General features: G+C 45.5%; 1 protein-coding gene across 1 annotated transcript; it reads right to left on the reverse strand.

Moving 5' to 3' along the window:
- Positions 1-4,995: 4,995 nt before the first annotated feature.
- Positions 4,996-8,962, reverse strand: LOC123144968 (serine/threonine-protein kinase AFC1). Its single transcript, XM_044564244.1, has 12 exons — positions 8,612-8,962; positions 7,893-8,070; positions 7,432-7,458; positions 7,136-7,289; positions 7,006-7,054; positions 6,804-6,918; positions 6,468-6,559; positions 6,145-6,301; positions 5,959-6,023; positions 5,731-5,828; positions 5,473-5,578; positions 4,996-5,348 (listed from the first exon to the last, which is right to left on the reverse strand). The coding sequence occupies exons 1-12, from the start codon at positions 8,720-8,722 to the stop codon at positions 5,196-5,198; spliced, it is 1,305 nt and encodes a 434-aa protein (XP_044420179.1). The 5' UTR covers positions 8,723-8,962; the 3' UTR covers positions 4,996-5,195.
- Between the last annotated feature and the right edge of the window lie 17,669 nt (positions 8,963-26,631).

Below are 26,631 nucleotides of genomic sequence, written 5' to 3' on the forward strand. Positions count from 1 at the left end.
TGTGGTAATTATCCTTTTATCTCATTTGTGCACAAGCAGGTGTTCCATCAAGTTCTGAATTTATGAATTCTTAAATAAAATAAGTAAAATTATTTGCAAGGTATTGAAAATAGAAATCCTGAATTGAGATAGCCTCTGTAATGGAGAAAAATCAATAGAAAATGGAAAATATTCAGGCGGGAGGGCCTTGCCCCCCCCTCCCCCCTGCTCTTCAAAAATAAAACAGAATTTTTTTTCTGAATTAGTTATTCATCGTGAGGCTGTGTGTCTACTTGCATTGTAACTCAGATTGCTCTTCAAAAATAAAATAAAATGAAATAGAATTTTTTTCTGAATTAGTTATTCATCGTGAGATTGCTTATCCTTGTACTCATGTCCATTAGTTTATCAGCAAGTGTGCTCTTTCACTATAATGTATGTGCAAGGTATTACTTACCAGTTATAACATAAACTGATGGTGTTCCCTTTTCTATGCAGCGTAGAAGAGCGGTGTACCTGTGGTGAAGCTAATTGTATGTCTGCATCTGCAAGAGGAGAGCGATGGAACGCCCCGTCTGTACAAAAAGTGCTATCAACATGTTGTATTGTCTTACATAGATGCTCGAAGGATGTTGTTTTGTTTTGTTTTCTCAAGGCATGTGCCTGTTTTATCTCCAAACCTACAACAGCAGAGGGGTGGAGTGTCAGAATGTTTTTTGTGGGTGCAAGATCCCAATTCGTACAGAGATTAATGTCCCTTCCTATAAGGGACGACCCCTGATTCTCTGAAATTGGAACTTGTTGTATACTGCAGTTTGACATGAGCTGTAGTTGTTGTATACTGCAGTTTGACATGAGCTATAGTTGTTGTCTGAACTTGCATACTTAGTTGCCCAGTTCGCAACTAGCAATTGCTTTTGTTTCCAGAATATGACCCATCTTTCTACATCGATTGTTAAATATATTGGAAAATAATGTGAAGCAAAACCAACTGTGACATGCCTCGCGGTAGCTTCTCCGACTCTAAGCACAAAACCTACATGCTTCAAGCCAATGCCTTCAAGAAGGAAGATGTTGTCTACTACCAAGGACTTACCATCCCTGTAGCAGGTGGCTTTGGACTTCGACGTTGCAGCACCTAAGAGAGCCGGCGCCGCCAACCCGCCACGCATATGTAGATCCCTTCCCTCTGGACTTTCTGCAAGTCACCACTCGTGGTCGTGGCGTGCTGCGGCGCGGCAGCGCAAGGCTGCGATGTGGAGCACAGCGGCGTGCAAGAGCTCCACGGCGCGCAGAAGCACGGCAACACGGGGGTGCAGCGAGGTAGACCATAGCAGCGAGGCGGGCGCGACCCATGGGGACTGGCGAGGAGGCAACGACCACCCCAAACAGCCGGCATTCGGGGTAAGATTCTTGCTCCTGTTGCTCCTGTACGTTAGTGTTTTTGTACGTGGATTTGTTCGTTCGTGCAAAGTATTTCCTGGAATCTTATTGACAAGATGACGAGTTTGATGGTCAGTTATTGTCAAATCAAATCAATAAATGAGAGGTTATTACATCTCAATGGCTTCTCAAGATGGCTATATGAGAGATTATTATTATTATTGCGGGGAGATTGTTAGCACTGCTGTGATGCACAACCGGCTGGAGTAGTAGATGATATAATGAACATATCTGATCAGTATGTCCTCACAGCCTACAATTTTTGCTTGAGGCTTATACTTGGAATATCAAACTATCAAGAGAATACGAGATATAAAGATATGGACATCATCACTTGGTGGAAGTTTGAGGGTGCAATGTATCCTGCTTTATGAAGAATTGCTCATGGTAATATTGCATATCCCTGTGACAGTGGTGACATTAGAATCAACCTTTAGCACTAGTGGCCGTGCACATCGTAGCTGACTTGGGCCTATGGCTGAAGCTATATTGGTGTGTACGCAAGCTTGGACCTGTGCCAACATGATAGGTTGTTGATCCTCTCAAATTTCAATCAAAAGAACTGGGCCTTAGCCACACTGCCAATCACTGACCTCTACGTCGCCACGCGCCATAATCAGGGGAGAAGACCCCGTCACTGCATGGGCTTTGTCTGGCGGCGACGCGATTTGGGGTCATCGCCCATGTCACGGCGGAAGCCGTGTTGTCATTTTATGAGAAACTTAGACCGGTATTATGCTTATTTGATAATGTCCAAAGTGTTAATCTCAAAATTGGTACGCATTTCGCTTGTATCGTACGTATATGTGTTGGGAAGACATCATAGACCCATTCGGTTTGGACGCTTACACAATATTTTACCCGTGGTTTCTTTCATCGGTTGGCAAAGAATGCCGTTAAATTTGGGTTTGGATTTGATATTGTTCAAACCGAGCCAAACCCAACCCATATCCAATTAGCCCATCCTTAGATCCACCTCTCTAGCCAAGATCGAGCAGTATCCATCCCATGGATGGCAGATCCATTAGCTTCATCTCACTCTCACCATTGCCATCACAGCTTGTTATCTTCTGGCTAAATAGTCTTCAATAGGAGTCTGCTGGCGTGTGAGGAGACTGAAGTGTCTGTGTGCAAGCAAGAAGTCTCATGTACATGCCATGACCCGACAGCTAATCAGGCATGTTCATATGTACGAAATCAGTCTTAAGTACTCCCTCTGTAAAGAAAGCGACGATCCTCAATCAGGCATGTACCAAATCAGCAAAAATACTACTACTTCGACTGAAAATGCATCCCCTGAAATGTAATTTTTAAAGGCATCAAGAAAAATGGCACGTACAAATAATTTCTGCGAACTAGATTTCTTTACAGCTGACATCAATAATTCACCATGTCAATCCAAACTCTGTGCAAACGACTCCGACTTCGCCACAAACAATCTTCGACCTTCTAAAGCAGAAGTGATGACGATGATGCCGGTGCACTGTCTCGACGAGGCCCTCTTTGGAGAGGCTTGTGTGGGGTATCCTATGTGTGCCGCTCAACAGTTTGCCATGGTTTTCGCCCAGCTTTCATTAATTAACCAAGCAACTCTCTTCTGCTTAAGTAATGGACGAGGCAAATCATTTGCCTCTGTTTCAAAGAGAAAGAAATGCTTCACCATGTAGCAGAAGAGTTCATGATCCAGGATATGGGAGCACTGATGATGAGAGTGGTCAATGAACCACTTCCCATCTCCTCATAGCGCTATTGGGATCCATCTTGTTGTTTTTAAGATAGGGCTAGGTAGCACATATTTATTATATTCATCTGAGGTATAACGTGATCAGGCATTCATGCCAACCACGTAGTGCACTCATGCAACCAGCTTGTAACTGGTTTGAAGCAGATGCACGACAGTAAGCAAGCTAACCATGTGTACTGTATCGTGATAGAATTGATGAAACGTAAGAAGATGCCAAAGCAGACCCTTATCTTTCATGATGCATCCACATTCTCTGCGGATCAGTTTTGTTGCAAGAAAAGATTGTCAGTAGCCTTCTGAACCAGGCTCCAGCTCAAAAGATACCCAGACAAATAATTCACAAATTGGGTGGTCCTACCTTCAGACGTTCATCAGATCATATACTTATTGGACAACAATTTAAAGAAAACCATGTTCTAAAACCTTCAAAGGCAAAGGCAGGTCACCTGTTAGCAGTTACTATTCTACCAAGAGTCTGTTTATCAAAATGTTTACCTCGCCCAAACTGAATACTAGAAAGCACAGTTCATCCACACGGCAATCATGACACCTATGTCAGACTGGAAACATTTTCCTTTTCTAAGCACTATAGCCGAGACAAAGAAAGTTAACTTGCATCTAGTTTCTGATAAATAACTCGAATAATGCCCCCCAAAAAAATGTAACAGCGTCTCCAAAAAAATATTCAACTTCAAGTTACAAAAAACAGTCTCAAAAAAATATAAGTTAACAAAAATATACTCAAAAGAATAACCAACAAAGCGCTACTCCAGAGAATTAAAGTTAGTAAAGTCACCATCCAATCAGGTCTACTGCTCAAGTGCAGCTTTTAATTCAAAGAATGACATAACAGCGTCTCCGAATAAAGTTTCAACTTCAAGTTAATAAAAACACACCCTCTCAAAAATAGAAGTCAACAAAATATAATCAGAAAAAATAATCAACAAAACGCCACTCCAAAGAATAGTAGTTAATTAAAAGCCTGACACATAGAAAGCATTATTAGTCCAAACCACAATCATTTTCCAGATTTCCACACAGAAAGGGCAAAGCAGGATGCAACAAATGAAAATGGATCAACAACCCACTGAACCCACCCACTTAACCGGTGTTCACTTCTCTAACAAGTGGCTTAAGTTGTGCACACATATCCCTTTGACAGAACTAAGATGGATCAGTGTGGGTCGCTCGACATGGCCCACTTGCATTACACAGTTGCCTTTTAAGAGAATATCATTAAAGCACCAACTAAGTTGGGTAAAGGGCTCAAGGATTGCCATTCTAGTGGAGCCAAAAATAATACCATGTTAAGGCTTTGTTTAAGCTTGATTTAGTTTCAAATTCAAGGTGCCAGCCAGCTGACTCAGTAAGATGGTCGATGCTAACCAGCCCACAGAAAATCATAGCCAAGCCTGGGACAAACATTCATTGCTATAAAAAACCAGTTTGAACCATAACAGTAAAACTAGTGTTATCGAAGTTGGGCATTCATGGATTTTCTTCCAGGCATATTGACACACCGACATGACAAAAAAAATGCTATTTCAACCGAAAATGTCAACAGCTGCAGAAGAAATAATAATGAAATCCTAGATGCACTCAAGACTATCTGTTAAGACTGTCTGAGGCATACAGCTAGACTGAATCAGATGGACAGAGTGCTCACCGTTTGTCGCCATCAAATTTGTAACAGTCTTTCATGCAAGCCAGCCACTGCATCCCCCTAATCCTCAGTGACTATCCTCAAGTTAGAGATTTGAGATTTCTGCATGCTACCTGTTAGTACTGAGTAGTCTGGGAAAAATTAGTATGGATTTCGAAGGCATGTATCAACTGAAAAAGTACCGCCTGGTTTAAATAAATCAACTGTCAACAAACTCATTTTATATACAACAGTTACCTTTCACATCATTGAACAGAATGTGAGTTAGCACATTTCATTTTCTGCAGAACATTTCCATTTTTTTGGTAGCTCTTACACATCGAAATGAAGAAATACAGAATTGAGCATTTCATTCTCAGTATACTCTCAGTAACCACATCTTCTGTGGCATCTGGTAAAGAAAGGGTGTTGAAGAGCTTGTCGTGCCTTAAGACGCTCATCAGGATCATACCGAAGAAGCCCCTGAAGAAGATCTATTAGATCCCCAGCAGAATGATTGACATGTTGCATGACCAGATTCTGCATAAATTCCATGACTAGAATTAGAATTGCTCAAGATAAAATATCAGCTATCTATCACACCTTAAGCACAGAAAAATGTGTTATGCTGATAAGAGTAGTGACAACGTCAAACAGTAATTACCTGCAGACGAGGCAATTTCCATACTGCCTTCATGCTTTCTCGTGAGGCTGCCCCCTCTGGCCAGTCAAGCCTTAGTCCACGCCTGAAGTATTTCTCAGCTCGTCTACTGCAGAATGGCATGAATCAATGTATGTCAGTAACCATTTATCCAACTTAGCATTCATCAGATGAACCTAGGCAGCAGCCTATGCCCGGATGCGCATCATCTGGTATTAACTTAACAGTTCATACAAACTTATAAAGCTCTTGTATACATACTCAGCTCTGGCGATCATGTGTTTGGGAAGGGGGCCTAGAACCTTCTCCATCATAGCAAGATGCTCCAAATTTTCATGTGTTTGAAATAAAGCCTCCCCCTAGAATTTCCATGCAGAACCAAAAGGACAAAGTAAATCTCACAATAACCGGAGATTCACAAATAACTGGCACTAGATATATGTAAAAATTAAGCAGGTCAAGTACAGATGGCAGCTATTGTGTACTAACCGAGCAGAGCTCAACCAAAATGCATCCCACACTCCAAAGATCGCATGGATAATTCCACCCAAGACCTACAAACAGAATAGAATATAACAAAAAAATAAACAACGTAGTCATAAAACAAAGTGCACTAAAGTGAAGGGTGTATTGTCTATTTAAGGAAAACTGAAAGAGAAAAAATGTTCTTTGTACCAAGGATAACTTCTGGGGCACGGTAATGTCTTGTTGACACGACATAATTGTGATCTTGATGATCGAATGTTGTACTTCCAAAATCGATAAGCTTGATAGCACTCGATTTTGGAAGGTTCTTGAAAACAGACCCATCCTTGGGTGGGCGTATAGGAATCTTCATGGAGAAAAGAAAACTGAGTTTAGAAAGAAAGAAAAAGAAATTTACTTATGCAGTAAAGAGCATCAAGTAACCAATGGATCACCTCCAAAGAATGAATGAAAAAAGTATACATTTGGAAAATCTCCAATTTAGGCCAGGTTCTAATTTAGAAGTTCAGTACCTTATAATCATGAACCCTGATTGTATCAGGTGAAACAAGGAGAATGTTCTCTGGCTTAAGATCTGTGTGAATAAGCCGCAGGTCATGCATAACTGCAGAGGTAAGAAAAAAATATAATTGTTATGTATAGGCACAAAAAGGGTGTACCCAGTCCTGAAAGCTCACACACAAGGTGGGGTCTGGGGAAGGGAATTTCTACCAAAAGACAAAAAAAATATATAGGTGCTTAACACTGGCATACAGAGACAGAAAGGAATAATTTAGCACATTAGGGCAAGGTTACAACAAAACAGAAATTTGTCTAATACAGCAAACTGCAGAATCAAAAATACTCACATGTAACAGACTCTAATATTTGTCTGGCAAACTCCCGAACAAGATCAATAGGAAATGAACGGTAGCTATTCTTCCGTAGGAAGTCGTATAAGCTTGGTCCAAGCTTCTCAAATACCTGAAAAGGTCATTAACTCATGATTAAACTCTAGGCCATCAATAAAATAAAAGATAAGTATAATCTTCTTGATCCATATGTACTTACTATACATATATGATTACGATAGTCAAACCAATTCCGTATTTGCACACAACTGCAGGCATAGAACCATTCATGCAAACCCATCAATTCAACATAGAGTTAAGAAGTAAATCAAGGAAGGTAAATTACTTACCGACTACCAGTAAAATCATGCTTCCCAAGTCTCTGAAGCACGTCAATTTCAATCATAGCAGCCTCCCGGTATTTCTGCAGGGAACGCACAATCTTGATAGCTACTGATTCTTGGTTTTCCAAGTCCCAGCATTCCAAAACTTGTCCAAAGGTCCCTGTAAAACGTTCAGAAAGGCAGATACTGGGTAAATAATGGCTCAACTTTACGAGTGTGGGAGACAATGTCTTACTACGCTGTAGTATTCACTTCAAAACTAAGCATTCCAAACAAAGACAAGGGAGGAGAAGCAAACCAACCTTCGCCCATCTTGCTGAGTATCCTATCTGCATTGACATACAGGAAAACAATGAGAGAGCTTATAATTAACTCAAACTGTCTCTTCTGGAGGCAGTGAAACAGAAATATAACATTAAGTAAAGCTAGAAGGCGTGAAGGCATTGAGCGGTTAGCACACATCTAAAAGACATGACCATGGCACATGGAAAACTTGTTACAAGCCAAGTTAAGAGATTCAGAGAAACATTATCATGGTTTACTGGGAGCGGTTAATGACTGATAAACCGGGAAATAATTATGCAAAGCCAGAATAACAAAGATGAAAGCCGCATGCCCATATTTAACATTAACATTCAATAGTACAGGCACTTCATCACTAGAAACATCACCTAAATAAAGCAGCTGAGCTAACTGTGTCGAGAAAACAAGTAACCTGTTCAAGCAAAAATAAATACATAAAAGATTGAGCTGTGGAATGTACATCTTGGCGTAAGGTTCTCGCCGAGTGTGAAAACATAGTGGCCATCCTTGTCATCCGGCCTCCAAGGGGGCGAAAGATTCCGCGGCGGTCCAGCATAATAAATTGGTGGCGGCGGCAGGAAAGCAGTAGTGAAATTACCGTTGATTAGTTCCTGCCCACAATATAGCATCGGGATTGCCTACAAAAGCCAACAGATATTCTTAGTAACGACAAATAACTAGACCGATAACGAGCATAAAAGAATTTAATAGAAGAGAAACGGCTAAACGCCCGCCACGTGATTCGCGGCACAATGACCACACACCGCCTGGCGTCCTTCGAATTCACTGTCCAGTAGAGCAGCTCATCGAGTAACGCTCGCGAGTTCTTCCAAAAGATGGGACATTCATTAATCGACGGTTATACGACAATTATTAACAGGTTTTACTTGCCAGACCCATAAATTGAGCAGCACAGAGGTTGCACAGTCCCCCGTCTCGCTTTTTATCGAAAGTTTCTCTATGCACCGGCAACTTGTTCCCGGCTTATTCCACTAATTCGCAAAATCTCACCGATGATCCGCAACAACCACATGGCAGAACCGCCAAACCACCAGCCCCGCACCTGGATCGGGCCGTCCCGCCCAAACCTAACGAAACCAGGAGTAGATCTAGCCTGAAAACCAACACCTAACGACGCGCCTAGAAGCGGATCGAGGCGGGAAGCCACGTGCACGATACCTTGGGAGGCGGGAAGAGCTGCGACGCGGCATCCCAGGCGAGCCGGGGGCGCTTGCGCGGCCGGTTGTCGGCGGCCTGGTGCGGGTACTCGGCGAGCCACTGCGCCTCCATCGCCAGCGCGCTCGGGGCCCTCGATTACACCATGGGCGGGGCCAATCCGGCGGGGGATTCCGGTGCGGTTCGGGACGAACCGGGCGTCGATCTGGGGAATCCTGTGCGAGGGGAATGGAGGGGACGGGGGGAAGCTCGAGGTCGAGGAAGAGGATGATAGTGGTTTGGCTTCGCCGTTGGCGTACGCGGAACCCTGGTTTGGTCTGTATCGTGCGGGAAAGGTAAGGCGAACTAACTATGGTTAGCTCGTTTTTAGGCTTCGTTGCCTCGGTCCCTTGGATATCTTTCCCTTGGGCCGATCAGCTCAGCGCCTCTTTTCTTTCTGGTGCTTGTCGTAAAATATCTTGGGCCCGTTGGACTCTTTCGTGAGGTGCTTCTGTGATTTCGGGTCGAATTTCGAATCCGAGCTGTCGTCGCAGCGGCAGTGGGTGGGAAAACGGTTTCAACCTCCTTCTGATGGTACTACGCGTATTCTTCTTTTTGTTTAGAATCTTCCAATGGTGCATTCTCCGGATTAGCAATCATCAGCTGAGTGAACTGTCATGGTGCATGATATTTTTTCCAGAGCTTGCAATGATTAGTTGTTTATGATGATAACACAGCTTACATGTGGCTATCATAGAGTTTGTATTCTTTTGAACGGTTTAGGTACACATTAGTTAGTTGATTCGAATTCGGCGCCAGTCGGTTTTGGAATGAAGGAAGGAGAAGGGAGGGCCTTGCCGGAGAGAAGGAAGGGACCGCCGTCATCACCCCATTATCTATCTTAGGATTCAGGGTGGGGCGGTGGTGGACGGCGTGGTGGGACGGTGGTGTGGGGATTCGCCGAAGAAAAAGCTCAATGCGGGGGGGGGGGGGGGGGCTAGAGGGAGGACCGGCGATGAGGAGTGGTTTCGGGGAGGACGGAGCGGCGAGGTGGCGCGGGAGCGCCGCCAGCCGTGGGCGGCGGGGACCGGCGGTTAGGCCGGTGGTGGCTGGCGGCTCAAGGAAGAAGATGCGTCGAGAGGTTGAAGAAAGACTGTGGGCCATTGAGTTCGCATCCAACGATCCAAAAATCGACTCACCTCAAACAATATTTTCAGCTGACTAATTTCTAGCCACACCCTCTTTTGAAATAGCTATATAGCAAATATCAAAAGAGTAATGGTATCCAGTTTGGCGAGGAAAATCGCTTGCAAAGTAATTCGGTGTGTCATTATAGATTGTTGGTTATAATCTTGGTACAACACCGATTGCCGCTAGGGATCTAGCATAATGACTATTGTTGGCCTTATGTGTGTATTGGTTGAGCTATTTGGTGGTTGATAGGTAGTACCATAGTACTTTGATGATTGAACCTACGGGTTGAATCTACAGGTAACAAAAAACAATAAATTGGTTTGTACATCAAGATGAAGAACTTAGGGTCTTTCTCTTGAGTCGCGACCACCAAAGGGGCTCAGGAGTTCCCTCTTGTCCATGAATTAACCTCTCTTACCTCCCCTTTGCATCATCTTGGAGGGCTTCATTCCCGGTTGACATAACGCATGTGGGGAGCGAGAAGGTGGTCTTGTTTGCGCTCTATGCATACATCTGCATCGTTCTGAAGGACTCATTTTGAGATGACATCACAAGCGCATGCGTCGGTGCATCATCTTGAAGAAGTTCCAGTAGCGGTCTGGTATGAGTGTGTTTGCATATTCCCAACGGAGCTCTATGGTGACGCTGGCATGCATGCTATGGCTACTCTTCCCCGATCAGGTAATTGGGGTTGGTGGTCCGCAAAACATAGGGTAACGAGTTTACCCTCTTTTAGCTCTAACCTCTAAGGTGTTGGGGAACGTAGCAGAAATTCAAAATTTTCTACGCATCACCAAGATCAATCTATGGAGTAATCTAGCAACGAGGGGAAGGAGAGTGCATCTACATACCCTTGTAGATCGCGATGCGGAAGCGTTGCAAGAGCGCGGATGAGGGAGTCGTACTCGTAGCGATTCAGATCGCGGTTGATTCCGATCTAAGCACCGAAGAACGGTGCCTCCGTGTTCAACACACGTGCGGCCCGGTGACGTCTCCCACGCCTTGATCCAGCAAGGAGAGAGGGAGAGGTTGGGGAAGACTCCGTCCAGCAGCAGCACGACGGCGTGGTGGTGGTGGAGGAGCGTGGCAATCCCGCAGGGCTTCGCCAAGCACCGCGGGAGAGAAGGAGGAGGGAGAGGGGTAGGGTTGTGCCGAAAGAGAGACGTTCTCGTGTCTTGGGCAGCCCCAAACCTCAACTATATATAGGGGGGTGAGGGGGCTGCGCCCCCTCTAGGGTTTCCACCCCAAGGGCTGGCGGCCATGTGGGAATCGTAGCATAATTTTAAAATTTTCCTACGTTCACCAAGATGCATCTATGGAGTATACTAGCAACAAAGGGAAGGGAGTGCATCTACATACCCTTGTAGATCGCGAGCGGAAGCGTTCCAATGAACGTGGATGACGGAGTCGTACTCGCCGTGATCCAAATCACCGATGACCGAGTGCCGAACGGACGGCACCTCCGCGTTCAACACACGTACGGTGCAGCGACGTCTCCTCCTTCTTGATCCAGCAAGGGGGAAGGAGAGGTTGATGGAGATCCAGCAGCATGATGGCGTGGTGGTGGATGTAGCGGGTCTCGTGCAGGGCTACGCCGAGCTTCTACGAGAGAGAGAGGTGTTGCAGGGGAGGAGGGAGGCGCCCAAGGCTGTTGTCTGCTGCCCTCCCTCCCCCCCCCTTTATATAGGCCCCCTGGGGGGGCGCCGGCCCCTGGAGATCAGATCCAAGGGGGGGGGCGGCGGCCAAGTGGGGGGGAAGGGGTGCCTTGCCCCCCAAGGCAAGGGGGAACTCCCCCCTAGGGTTCCCAACCCTAGGCGCATGGGGGGAGGCCCAAGGGGGGCGCCCCAGCCCACTAGGGGCTGGTTCCCTTCCACTTTCAGCCCACGGGGCCCTCCGGGACAGGTGGCCCCACCCGGTGGACCCCCGGGACCCTTCCGGTGGTCCCGGTGCAATACCGATAACCCCCGAAACTTTCCCGGTGGCCGAAACTGGACTTCCTATATATAATTCTTCACCTCCGGACCATTCCGGAACCTCTCGTGACGTCCGGGATCTCATCCGGGACTCCGAACAACTTTCGGGTTTCCGCATACATATATCTCTACAACCCTAGCGTCACCGACCTTAAGTGTGTAGACCCTACGGGTTCGGGAGACATGCAGACATGACCGAGACGCCTCTCCGGTCAATAACCAACAGCGGGATCTGGATACCCATGTTGGCTCCCACATGTTCCACGATGATCTCATCGGATGAACCACGGTGTCGAGGATTCAATCAATCCCGTATACAATTCCCTTTGTCAATCGGTATGTTACTTGCCCGAGATTCGATCGTCGGTATCCCAATACCTTGTTCAATCTCGTTACCGGCAAGTCTCTTTACTCGTACCGCAATGCATGATCCCGTGACTAACGCCTTAGTCACATTGAGCTCATTATGATGATGCATTACCGAGTGGGCCCAGAGATACCTCTCCGTCATACGGAGTGACAAATCCCAGTCTCGATCCGTGCCAACCCAACAGACACTTTCGGAGATACCCGTAGTGCACCTTTATAGTCACCCAGTTACGTTGTGACGTTTGGCACACCCAAAGCACTCCTACGGTATCCGGGAGTTGCACGATCTCATGGTCTAAGGAAAAGATACTTGACATTGGAAAAGCTCTAGCAAACGAAACTACACGATCTTTTATGCTATGCTTAGGATTGGGTCTTGTCCATCACATCATTCTCCTAATGATGTGATCCCGTTATCAATGACATCCAATGTCCATAGTCAGGAAACCATGACTATCTGTTGATCAACGAGCTAGTCAACTAGAGGCTTACTAGGGACACGTTGTGGTCTATGTATTCACACATGTATTACGATTTCCGGACAATACAATTATAGCATGAATAATAGACAATTATCATGAACAAAGAAATATAATAATAACCATTTATTATTGCCTCTAGGGCATATTTCCAACAGTCTCCCACTTGCACTAGAGTCAATAATCTAGTTACATTGTGATGAATCGAACACCCATTGCGTCCTGGTGTTGATCATGTTTTGCCCTAGGGAGAGGTTTAGTCAACGGATCTGCTACATTCAGGTCCGTGTGTACTTTACAAATATCTATGTCTCCATTTTGAACACTTTCACGAATGGAGTTGAAGCGACGCTTGATATGCCTGGTCTTCCTGTGAAACCTGGGCTCCTTCGCAAGGGCAATAGCTCCAGTGTTGTCACAGAAGAGAGTCATCGGGCCCGACGCATTGGGAATCACCCCTAGGTCGGTAATGAACTCCTTCATCCAGACTGCTTCCTGTGCTGCCTCCGAGGCTGCCATGTACTCCGCTTCACATGTAGATCCCGCCACGACGCTTTGCTTGCAACTGCACCAGCTTACTGCTCCTCCATTCAAAATATACACGTATCCGGTCTGTGACTTCGAGTCATCCAGATCTGTGTCGAAGCTAGCGTCGACGTAACCCTTTACGACGAGCTCTTCGTCACCTCCATAAACGAGAAACATATCCTTAGTCCTCTTCAGGTACTTCAGGATATTCTTGACCGCTGTCCAGTGTTCCTTGCCGGGATTACTTTGGTACCTTCCTACCAAACTTACGGCAAGGTTTACATCAGGTCTGGTACACAGCATGGCATACATAATAGACCCTATGGCCGAGGCATAGGGGATGACACTCATCTCTTCTATATCTTCTGCCGTGGTCGGGCATTGAGCCGTGCTCAATTGCACACCTTGCAATACAGGCAAGAACCCCTTCTTGGACTGATCCATATTGAACTTCTTCAATATCTTGTCAAGGTATGTACTCTGTGAAAGACCAATGAGGCGTCTTGATCTATCCCTATAGATCTTGATGCCTAATATATAAGCAGCTTCTCCAAGGTCCTTCATTGAAAAACACTTATTCAAATAGGCCTTTATACTTTCCAAGAATTCTATATCATTTCCCATCAATAGTATGTCATCCACATATAATATGAGAAATGCTACAGAGCTCCCACTCACTTTCTTGTAAACACAGGCTTCTCCATAAGTCTGTGTAAACCCAAACGCTTTGATCATCTCATCAAAGCGAATGTTCCAACTCCGAGATGCTTGCACCAGCCCATAAATTGAGCGTTGGAGCTTGCATACTTTGTTAGCATTCTTAGGATCGACAAAACCTTCCGGCTGCATCATATACAACTCTTCCTTAAGGAAGCCATTAAGGAATGCCGTTTTGACGTCCATCTGCCATATCTCATAATCATAGTATGCGGCAATTGCTAACATGATTCGGACGGACTTCAGCTTCGCTACGGGTGAGAAAGTCTCATCGTAGTCAACCCCTTGAACTTGTCGATAACCCTTAGCGACAAGTCGAGCTTTGTAGATGGTCACATTACCATCTGCGTCCGTCTTCTTCTTAAAGATCCATTTGTTTTCTATGGCTCGCCGCTCATCGGGCAAGTCAGTCAAAGTCCATACTTTGTTTTCATACATGGATTCTATCTCGGATTTCATGGCTTCTAGCCATTTGTCGGAATCCGGGCCCGCCATCGCTTCTTCATAGTTCGAAGGTTCACCGTTGTCTAACAACATGATTTCCAGGACAGGGTTGCCGTACCACTCTGGTGCGGAACGTGTCCTTGTGGACCTACGAAGTTCAGTAACTTGATCTGAAGCTTCATGATCATCATCATTAACTTCCTCCCCAGTCGGTGTAGGCACCACAGGAACATTTTCCCGCGCTGCGCTACTTTCCGGTTCGGAAGGGGTGACTATCACCTCATCAAGTTCCACTTTCCTCCCACTCAATTCTTTCGAGAGAAACTCCTTCTCTAGAAAGGACCCGTTCTTGGCAACGAAGATCTTGCCTTCGGATCTGAGGTAGAAGGTATACCCAATAGTTTCCTTAGGGTATCCTATGAAGACGCATTTTTCCGATTTGGGTTCGAGCTTTTCAGGTTGAAGTTTCTTGACATAAGCATCGCATCCCCAAACTTTTAGAAACGACAGCTTAGGTTTCTTCCCAAACCATAATTCATACGGTGTCGTCTCAACGGATTTCGACGGAGCCCTATTTAAAGTGAATGCGGCAGTCTCTAAAGCATAACCCCAAAATGAGAGCGGTAAATCGGTAAGAGACATCATAGATCGCACCATATCCAATAGAGTGCGATTACGACGTTCGGACACACCATTTCTCTGAGGTGTTCCAGGCGGCGTGAGTTGTGAAACTATTCCACATTTCCTTAAGTGTGTACCAAATTCGTGACTTAAATATTCTCCACCACGATCTGATCGTAAGAATTTTATTTTCTGTCACGTTGATTCTCAACTTCACTCTGAAATTCCTTGAACTTTTCAAAGGTTTCAGACTTGTGTTTCATTAGGTAGACATACCCATATCTACTTAAATCATCAGTGAGAGTGAGAACATAACGATATCCTCCGCGAGCCTCAACACTCATTGGACCACACACATCGGTATGTATGATTTCCAATAAGTTGGTTGCTCGCTCCATTGTTCCGGAGAACGGAGTCTTGGTCATCTTACCCATGAGGCATGGTTCGCACGTGTCAAATGATTCGTAATCAAGAGACTCCAAAAGTCCATCTGCATGGAGCTTCTTCATGCGCTTGACACCAATGTGACCAAGGCGGCAGTGCCACAAGTATGTGGGACTATCGTTATCAACTTTACATCTTTTGGTATTCACACTATGAATATGTGTAACATCACGTTCGAGATTCATCAAAAATAAACCATTGACCAGCGGGGCATGACCATAAAACATATCTCTCAAATAAATAGAACAACCATTATTCTCGGATTTAAATGAGTAGCCATCTCGAATTAAACGAGATCCAGATACAATGTTCATGCTCAAAGCTGGCACTAAATAACAATTATTGAGGTTTAAAACTAATCCCGTAGGGAGATGCAGAGGTAGCGTGCCGACGGCGATCACATCGACCTTGGAACCATTCCCGACGCGCATCGTCACCTCGTCCTTTGCCAGTCTCCGTTTATTCCGTAGTTCCTGTTTTGAGTTACAAATATGAGCAACCGCACCGGTATCAAATACCCAGGAGCTACTACGAGTACTGGTAAGGTACACATCAATTACTTGTATATCACATATACCTTGGGTGTTGCCGGCCTTCTTCTTGTCCGCTAAGTATTTGGGGCAGTTCCGCTTCCAGTGACCACTTCCCTTGCAATAAAAGCACTCAGTCTCGGGCTTGGGTCCATTCTTTGACTTCTTCCCAGTAACTGGTTTACCGGGCGCGGCAACTCCCTTGCCGTCCTTCTTGAAGTTCTTCTTACCCTTGCCCTTCTTGAACTTAGTGGTTTTATTCACCATCAACACTTGATGTTCTTTTCTGATCTCCCCTTCCGCTGATTTCAGCATTGAATATACCTCGGGAATGGTCTTTTCCATCCCCTGCATATTGTAGTTCATCACAAAGCTCTTGTAGCTTGGTGGAAGCGACTGGAGGATTCTGTCAATGACCGCGTCATCCGGGAGATTAACTCCCAGCTGAGACAAGCGGTTGTGCAACCCAGACATTCTGAGTATGTGCTCACTAACAGAACTGTTCTCCTCCATTTTACAGCTGAAGAACTTGTCGGAGACATCATATCTCTCGACCCGGGCATGAGCTTGAAAAACCAGTTTCAGCTCCTCGAACATCTCATATGCTCCATGTTTCTCAAAACGCTTTTGGAGACCCGGTTCTAAGCTGTAAAGCATGCCGCACTGAACGAGGGAGTAATCATCAGCACGCTGCTGCCAAGCGTTCATAACGTCTTGGTTCTCTGGGATTGGTGCTTCACCTAGCGGTGCTTCTAAGACATAATCTTTCTTGGCTACTATGAGGATGAGCCTCAGGTTCCGGACCCAGTCCGTATAGTTGCTGCCATCATCTTTCAGCTTGGTTTTCTCTAGGAACGCGTTGAAATTGAGGACAACGTGGGCCATTTGATCTACAATACATAGTGTAAAGATTTTAGACTAAGTTCATGATAATTAAGTTCATCTAATCAAATTATTTAATGAACTCCCACTCAGATAGACATCCCTCTAGTCATCTAAGTGAAACATGATCCGAATTCAACTAGGCCGTGTCCGATCATCACGTGAGACGGACTAGTCAAGATCGGTGAACATCTCCATGTTGATCGTATCTTCTATACGACTCATGCTCGACCTTTCGGTCCTCCGTGTTCCGAGGCCATGTCTGTACATGCTAGGCTCGTCAAGTCAACCTAAGTGTATTGCGTGTGTTCCGAGGCCATGTCTGTACATGCTAGGCTCGTCAACACCCGTTGTATTCGAACGTTAGAATCTATCACACCCGATCATCACGTGGTGCTTCGAAACAACGAACCTTCGCAACGGTGCACAGTTAGGGTGAACACTTTCTTGAAATTATTATAAGGGATCATCCTACTTGCTACCGTCGTTCTAAGCAAATAAGATGCAAAAACATGATAAACATCACATGCAATCAAATAGTGACATGATATGGCCAATATCATCATGCTCCTTTGATCTCCATCTTCGGGGCACCATGATCATCTTCGTCACCGGCATGACACCATGATCTCCATCATCATGATCTCCATCATTGTGTCTTCATGAAGTCGTCACGCCAACGATTACTTCTACTTCTATGGCTAACGCGTTTAGCAACAAAGTAAAGTAATTTACATGGCGTTATTCAATGACACGCAGGTCATGCAAAATAATAAAGACAACTCCTATGGCTCCTGCCGGTTGTCATACTCATCGACATGCAAGTCGTGATTCCTATTACAAGAATATGATCAATCTCATACATCACATATATCATTCATCACATCTTCTGGCCATATCACATCACATAGCACTTGCTGCAAAAACAAGTTAGACGTCCTCTAATTGTTGTTGCAAGTTTTTACGTGGTTTGTAGGTTTCTAGCAAGAACGTTTTCTTACCTACGTATGACCACAACGTGATTTGCCAATTTCTATTTACCCTTCATAAGGACCCTTTTCATCGAATCCGTTCCGACTAAAGTAGGAGAGACAGACACCCGCTAGCCACCTTATGCAACTAGTGCATGTCAGTCGGTGGAACCTGTCTCACGTAAGCGTACGTGTAAGGTCGGTCCGGGCCGCTTCATCCTACAATGCCGCCGAAACAAGAAACGACTAGTAGCGGCAAGAAGAATTGGCAAACTCAACGCCCACAACTGCTTTGTGTTCTACTCGTGCATAGTAACTACGCATAGGCCTGGCTCATGATGCCACTGTTGGGAATCGTAGCATAATTTTAAAATTTTCCTACGTTCACCAGGATGCATCTATGGAGTATACTAGCAACGAAGGGAAGGGAGTGCATCTACATACCCTTGTAGATCGCGAGCGGAAGCGTTCCAATGAACGTGGATGACGGAGTCGTACTCGCCGTGATCCAAATCACCGATGACCGAGTGCCGAACGGACGGCACCTCCGCGTTCAACACACGTACGGTGCAGCGACGTCTCCTCCTTCTTGATCCAGCAAGGGGGAAGGAGAGGTTGATGGAGATCCAGCAGCACGACGGCGTGGTGGTGGATGTAGCGGGTCTCGTGCAGGGCTACGCCGAGCTTCTACGAGAGAGAGAGAGGTGTTGCAGGGGAGGAGGGAGGCGCCCAAGGCTGTTGTCTGCTGCCCTCCCTCCCCCCCTTTATATAGGCCCCCTGGGGGGGCGCCGGCCCCTGGAGATCAGATCCAAGGGGGGGGGCGGCGGCCAAGTGGGGGGAAGGGGTGCCTTGCCCCCCAAGGCAAGGGGGAACTCCCCCCCTAGGGTTCCCAACCCTAGGCGCATGGGGGGAGGCCCAAGGGGGGCGCCCCAGCCCACTAGGGGCTGGTTCCCTTCCACTTTCAGCCCACGGGGCCCTCCGGGACAGGTGGCCCCACCCGGTGGACCCCCGGGACCCTTCCGGTGGTCCCGGTACAATACCGATAACCCCCGAAACTTTCCCGGTGGCCGAAACTGGACTTCCTATATATAATTCTTCACCTCCGGACCATTCCGGAACCTCTCGTGACGTCCGGGATCTCATCCGGGACTCCGAAAAACTTTCGGGTTTCCGCATACATATATCTCTACAACCCTAGCGTCACCGGACCTTAAGTGTGTAGACCCTACGGGTTCGGGAGACATGCAGACATGACCGAGACGCCTCTCCGGTCAATAACCAACAGCGGGATCTGGATACCCATGTTGGCTCCCACATGTTCCACGATGATCTCATCGGATGAACCACGGTGTCGAGGATTCAATCAATCCCGTATACAATTCCCTTTGTCAATCGGTATGTTACTTGCCCGAGATTCGATCGTCGGTATCCCAATACCTTGTTCAATCTCGTTACCGGCAAGTCTCTTTACTCGTACCGCAATGCATGATCCCGTGACTAACGCCTTAGTCACATTGAGCTCATTATGATGATGCATTACCGAGTGGGCCCAGAGATACCTCTCCGTCATACGGAGTGACAAATCCCAGTCTCGATCCGTGCCAACCCAACAGACACTTTCGGAGATACCCGTAGTGCACCTTTGTAGTCACCCAGTTACGTTGTGACGTTTGGCACACCCAAAGCACTCCTACGGTATCCGGGAGTTGCACGATCTCATGGTCTAAGGAAAAGATACTTGACATTGGAAAAGCTCTAGCAAACGAAACTACACGATCTTTTATGCTATGCTTAGGATTGGGTCTTGTCCATCACATCATTCTCCTAATGATGTGATCCCGTTATCAATGACATCCAATGTCCATAGTCAGGAAACCATGACTATCTGTTGATCAACGAGCTAGTCAACTAGAGGCTTACTAGGGACACTTTGTGGTCTATGTATTCACACATGTATTACGATTTCCGGACAATACAATTATAGCATGAATAATGGACTATTATCATGAACAAAGAAATATAATAATAACCATTTATTATTGCCTCTAGGGCATATTTCCAACAGGCCAGCCCTAGATCCCATCTAGGGGGGCGGCCAAGGGGAGGAGAGGGGGGGCGCCACTAGGGTGGGCCTTAAGGCCCATCTGGACCTAGGGTTTGCCCCCTCCCACTCTCCCATGCGCCTTGGGCCTTGGTGGGGGGGCGCACCAGCCCACCTGGGGCAGGTCCCCTCCCACACTTTGCCCACGCAGCCTCCTGGGGCTGGTGGCCCCACTTGGTGGACCCCCGGGACCCTCCCGGTGGTCCCGATACATTACCGATATCACCCGAAACTTTTCCGGTGACCAAAACAGGACTTCCCATATATAAATCTTTACCTCCGGAACTCCTCGTGACGTCCGGGATCTCATCCGGGACTCCGAACAACATTCGGTAACCACGTATATCTTTTCCCTATAACCCTAGCGTCATCGAACCTTAAGTGTGTAGACCCTACGGGTTCGGGAACCATGCAGACATGACCGAGACGTTCTCCGGTCAATAACCAACAGCGGGATCTGGATATCCATGTTGGCTCCCACATGTTCCACGATGATCTCATCGGATGAACCACGATGTCGGGGATTCAATCAATCCCGTATACAATTCCCTTTGTCTATCGGTATGTTACTTGCCCGCGATTCGATCGTCGGTATCCCTATACCTTGTTCAATCTCGTCACCGGAAAGTCTCTTTACTCGTTCCGTAACTCACATCATCCCGTGATCAACTCCTTGGTCACATTGTGCACATTATGATGATGTCCTACCGAGTGGGCCCAGAGATACCTCTCCGTTTACACGGAGTGACAAATCCCAGTCTCGATTCGTGCCAACCCAACAGACACTTTCGGAGATACCTGTAGTGCACCTTTATAGCCACCCAGTTACGTTGTGACGTTTGGTACACCCAAAGCATTCCTACGGTATCCGGGAGTTGCACAATCTCATGGTCTAAGGAAATGATACTTGACATTAGAAAAGCTCTGAGCAAACGAACTACACGATCTTGTGCTAGGCTTAGGATTGGGTCTTGTCCATTACATCATTCTCCTAATGATGTGATCCCGTTATCAACGACATCCAATGTCCATGGTCAGGAAACCGTAACCATCTATTGATCAACGAGCTAGTCAACTAGAGGCTTACTAGGGACATGGTGTTGTCTATGTATCCACACATGTATCTGAGTTTCCTATCAATACAATTCTAGCATGGATAATAAACGTTTATCATGAACAAGGAAATATAATAATAACCTATTTATTATTGCCTCTAGGGCATATTTCCAACAGTCTCCCACTTGCACTAGAGTCAATAATCTAGTCCACATCACCATGTGATTAACACTCATAGGTCACATCACCATGTGACCAACATCCAAAGAGTTTACTAGAGTCAACAATCTAGTTCACATCTCTATGTGATTAACACTCAATGAGTTCTGGTTTGATCATGTTATGCTTGTGAGAGAGGTTATTTAGTCAACGGGTCTAAACCTTTCAGATCCGTGTGTGCTTTACGAATATCTATGTCATCTTGTGGATGCTACCACGCGCTACTTGGAGCCATTTCAAATAACTGCTCTACTATACGAATCCGGTTTACTACTCAGAGTCATCCGGATTAGTGTCAAAGTTCGCATCGACGTAACCCTTTACGACGAACTCCTTTTCACCTCCATAATCGAGAAAATTCCTTAGTCCACTAGATACTAAGGATAAGTTCGACCGCTGTCATGTGATCCATTCCCGGATCACTATTGTACCCCTTGACCAACTCATGGCAAGGCACACTTCATGTGCGGTACACAGCATAGCATACTATAGAGCCTACGTCTAAAGCATAGGGGACGACCTTCGTCCTTTCTCTCTCTTCTGCTGTGGTCAGGTCTTGAGTCTTACTCAATACTCACACCTTGTAACACAGCCAAGAACTCCTTCTTTGCTGATCTATTTTGAACTCTTTCAAAATCATGTCAAGGTGTGCGTTCTTTGAAAGTATCATCAGGCGTCTTGATCTATCTCTATAGATCTTGATGCCCAATATGTAAGCAGCTTTATCCAGGTCTTCCTTTGAAAAACTCCTTTCAAACAACCCTTTATGCTTTCCAGAAATTTTACATCATTTCGGATCAACAATATGTCATTCACATATACTTATCAGAAATGTTGTAGCGCTCCCACTCACTTTATTGTAAATACAAGTTTCTAACAAACTTTGTATAAACCCAAAAACTTTGATCACTCCATCAAAGCGTATATTCTGACTCCGAGATGCTTGCTCTAATCCATGGAAGGATCGCTGGAGCTAGCATACCTTTTAGCATCCTTAGGATCGACAAAACCTTTCTGATTGTATCACATACAACCTTTCCTTACGAAAACTGGTAAGGAAACTTGTTTTGACATCCATCTGCCAGATTTCATAAATGCAGCTAATGCTAACATGATTCCGACGGACTTAAGCATCGCTACGGATGAGAAAATCTCATCGTAGTCAACTCCTTGAACTTGTGGAAATACTCTTTGCCACAAGTCGAGCTTCATAGACGGTAACATTACCGTCCACGTCCGTCTTCTTCTCAAAGATCCATTTATCTCGGATTTCATGGCTTCTAACCATTTGTCGGAATATGGGCCCACCATTGCTTCTCCATAGCTCGTAGGTTCAGTGTTGTCCAACAACATGATATCTCAGACAGGATCACGTACCACTCTGAAGTAGCACGCATCCTTGTCATCCTACGAGGTTTGGTGGTGACTTGATCCGAAGTTTCATGATCACTATCATAAGCTTCCACTTCAATTGGTGTAGGTGCCATAGGAACAACTTCCTGTGCCCTGCTACACACTAGTTGAAGTGACGGTTCAATAACCTTTTTCAAGTCTCCACCATCCTCCCACTCAATTCTTTCGAGAGAAACTTTTCCTCGAGAAAGGACTCGTTTCTAGAAGCAATTACTTTTGCTTCCAGATCTGAAATAGGAGGTATACCCAACTGTTTTGGGTATTCTTATGAAGATGTATTTATCCGCTTTGGGTTTGAGCTTATCATCCTGAAACCTTTTCACATAAGCTTCGCAGCCCCAAACTTTTAAGAAACGACAACTTAGGTTTCTCTAAACGGTGTCGTCTCAATGGAATTGCGTGGTGCCCCTTTTAAAGTGAATGCGGTTATCTCTAATGCCTAACCCATAAACGATAGTGGTAATTCGATAAGAGACATCATGGTATGCACCATATCCAATAGGGTGCAGTTATGATGTTCGGACACACCATCACACTATGGTGTTCCAGGCGGTATTAATTGTGAAACACTTTCCACAATGTCTTAATTGTGTGCCAAACTCGTAACTCAGATACTCATCTCTATGATCATATCACAGACATTTTATCCTCTTGTCACGACGATCTTCAACTTCACTCTGAAATTACTTGAACCTTTCAATAATTCAGACTTGTGTTTTATCAAGTAAATACACTCAGCATCTACTCAAATCATCTGTGAAGTAAGAACATAACGATATCCACTGCATGCCTCAGCACTCATTGGACTGCATACATCAAAATGTATTACTTCCAATAAGTTGCTCTCTTGTTCCATCTTACTGAAAACGAGGCCTTTCAGTCATCTTGCCCATGTGGTATGATTTGCATGTCTCAAGTGATTCAAAATCAAGTGAGTCCAAACGATCCATCTGCATGGAGTTTCTTCATGCATATATACCAATAGACATGGTTCGCATGTCTCATTCTTTTCAAAAACGAGTGAGTCCAAAGATCCATCTACATGGAGCTTCTTCATGCGTTCTATACCAATATGACTCAAGTGGCAGTGCCACAAGTATGTGGTACTATCATTACTATCTTATATCTTTTGGCATGAACATGTGTATCACTACGATCGAGATTCATTTTAGGTGCAAGACCATTGAAGGTATTATTCAAATAAACAGAGTAACCATTATTCTCCTTAAATGAATAACCGTATTGCGATAAACATAATCCAATCATGTTCAACGCAAACACCAAATCTCGATAGTAGAGGGAGCATGCGATGCTTGATCACATCAACCTTGGAAACACTTCCAACACATCGTCATCTCACCTTTAGCCAGTCTCCATTTATTCCGCAGCTTTTATTTCGAGTTACTAACACTTAGCAACCGAACCGGTATCTAATACCCTGGTGCTGCTAGGAGTACTAGTAAAGTACACATTCATATAATGTATATCCAATATACTTCTGTCGACCTTGCCTGCCTTCTCATCTACCAGGTATCTAGGGTAGTACTGCTTCAGTGACCGTTCCCCTCATTACAGAAGCACTTAGTCTCGGGTTTGGGTTCAACCTTGGGATTCTTCACTAGAGCAGCAAATGATTTGCTGTTTCATGAAGTATCCCTTTTGCCCTTGCCCTTCTAGAAACTAGTGGTTTTACTAACCATCCACAATTGATGCTCCTTCTTGATTTCTACTTTCGCGGTGTCAAACATCGCGAGTTACTCAAGGATCATCATGTCTATCCCTGATATGTTATAGTTCATCACGAAGCTCTAATAGCTTGGTGGCAGTGACTATGGAGAACCATCACTATCTCATCTGGAAGATTAACTCCCACTCGATTCAAGCGATTGTGGTACTCAGACAATCTGAGCACATGCTCAACGATTGAGCTTTTCTCCCTTAGTTTGCAGGCTTAAGAAACTTGTCAGAGGTCTCATACCTCTTGACGTGGGCACTAGTCTGAAATCCCAATTTCAGTCTTCGGAACATCTCATATGTTCTGCGATGTTTCAAAAACGTCTTTGGTGCCACAATTCTAAACCGTTAGCATTACGCACTGAACTATCACGTAGTCATCAAAACGTGTATGCCAGATGTTTCGCAACATCTACAGACGACGCTGAGGTTCAGCACACCGAGCGGTGCATTAAGGACATAAGCCTTCTGTGCAGCAATGAGGACAATCCTTAGTTTACGGACCCAGTCCGCATAATTGCTACTACCAACTTTCAACTAAATTTTCTCTAGGAACATATCTTAACCAGTAGAACTAAAGCGCAAGCTATGACATAATTTGCAAAGACCTTTTTTGAGTATGTTCATGATAATGAAGTTCATCTGATTATGAACTCCCACTCAGATAGACATCCCTCTAGTCATCTAAGTGATACATGATCCAAGTCAAACTAGGCCGTGTCCGATCATCACGTGAGACGGACTAGTCATCATCGGTGAACATCTCCATGTTGATCGTATCTACTATACGACTCATATTCGACCTTTCGGTCTCTTGTGTTCCGAGGCCATGTCTGTACATGCTAGGCTCATCAAGTCAACCTAAGTGTTTCGCATGTGTTCCGAGGCCATGTCTGTACATGCTAGGCTCGTCAACACCCGTTGTATTCGAACGTTAGAATCTATCACACCCGATCATCACGTGGTGCTTCGAAACAACGAACCTTCGCAACGGTGCACAGTTAGGGGGAACACGTCTCTTGAAATTTTGGTGAGGGATCATCTTATTTATGCTACCGTCGTTCTAAGCAAATAAGATGTAAACATGATAAACATCACATGCAATCAAGTAGTGACATGATATGGCCAATATCATTTTGCTCCTTTGATCTCCATCTTCGGGGCACCATGATCATCTTTGTCACCGGCATGACACCATGATCTCCATCATTGTGTCTTCATGAAGTTGTCACGCCAACGATTACTTCTACTTCTATGGCTAACGCGCTTAGCAATAAAGTGAAGTAATTTACATGGCGTTATTCAATGACACGCAGGTCATACAAAAAAATAAAGACAACTCCTATGGCTCCTACCGGTTGTCATACTCATCGACATGCAAGTCGTGATTCCTATTACAAGAATATGATCAATCTCATACATCACATATATCATTCATCACATCTTCTGGCCATATCACATCACATAGCACATGCTGCAAAAACAAGTTAGACGTCCTCTAATTGTTGTTGCAAGTTTTTTACGTGGCTTGTATAGGTTTCTAGCAAGAACGTTTCTTACCTACGTAAAACCACAACGTGATATGCCAATTTCTATTTACCCTTCATAAGGACCCTTTTCATCGAATCCGTTCCGACTAAAGTGGGAGAGACAGACACCCGCTAGCCACCTTATGCAACTAGTGCATGTCAGTCGGTGGAACCTGTCTCACGTAAGCGTACGTGTAAGGTCGGTCCGGGCCGCTTCATCCCACAATGCCGCCGAAACAAGATAAGACTAGTAGCGGCAAGAAGAATTGGCAATATCTACGCCCACAACTGCTTTGTGTTCTACTCGTGCATAGAAACTACGCATAGACCTAGCTCATGATGCCACTGTTGGGGAACGTAGCAGAAATTCAAAATTTTCTACGCATCACCAAGATCAATCTATGGAGTAATCTAGCAACGAGGGGAAGGAGAGTGCATCTACATACCCTTGTAGATCGCGATGCGGAAGCGTTGCAAGAACGCGGATGAGGGAGTCGTACTCGTAGCGATTCAGATCGCGGTTGATTCCGATCTAAGCACCGAAGAACGGTGCCTCCGCGTTCAACACACGTGCAGCCCGGTGACGTCTCCCACGCCTTGATCCAGCAAGGAGAGAGGGAGAGGTTGGGGAAGACTCCGTCCAGCAGCAGCACGACGGCGTGGTGGTGGTGGAGGAGCGTGGCAATCCCGCAGGGCTTCGCCAAGCACCGCAGGAGAGAAGGAGGAGGGAGAGGGGTAGGGCTGCGCCGAAAGAGAGACGTTCTCGTGTCTTGGGCAGCCCCAAACCTCAACTATATATAGGGGGGTGAGGGGGCTGCGCCCCCTCTAGGGTTTCCACCC

The sequence above is a fragment of the Triticum aestivum genome, chromosome 6D, assembly GCF_018294505.1.
Source record: "Triticum aestivum cultivar Chinese Spring chromosome 6D, IWGSC CS RefSeq v2.1, whole genome shotgun sequence".
Lineage (NCBI taxonomy): Eukaryota > Viridiplantae > Streptophyta > Magnoliopsida > Poales > Poaceae > Triticum > Triticum aestivum.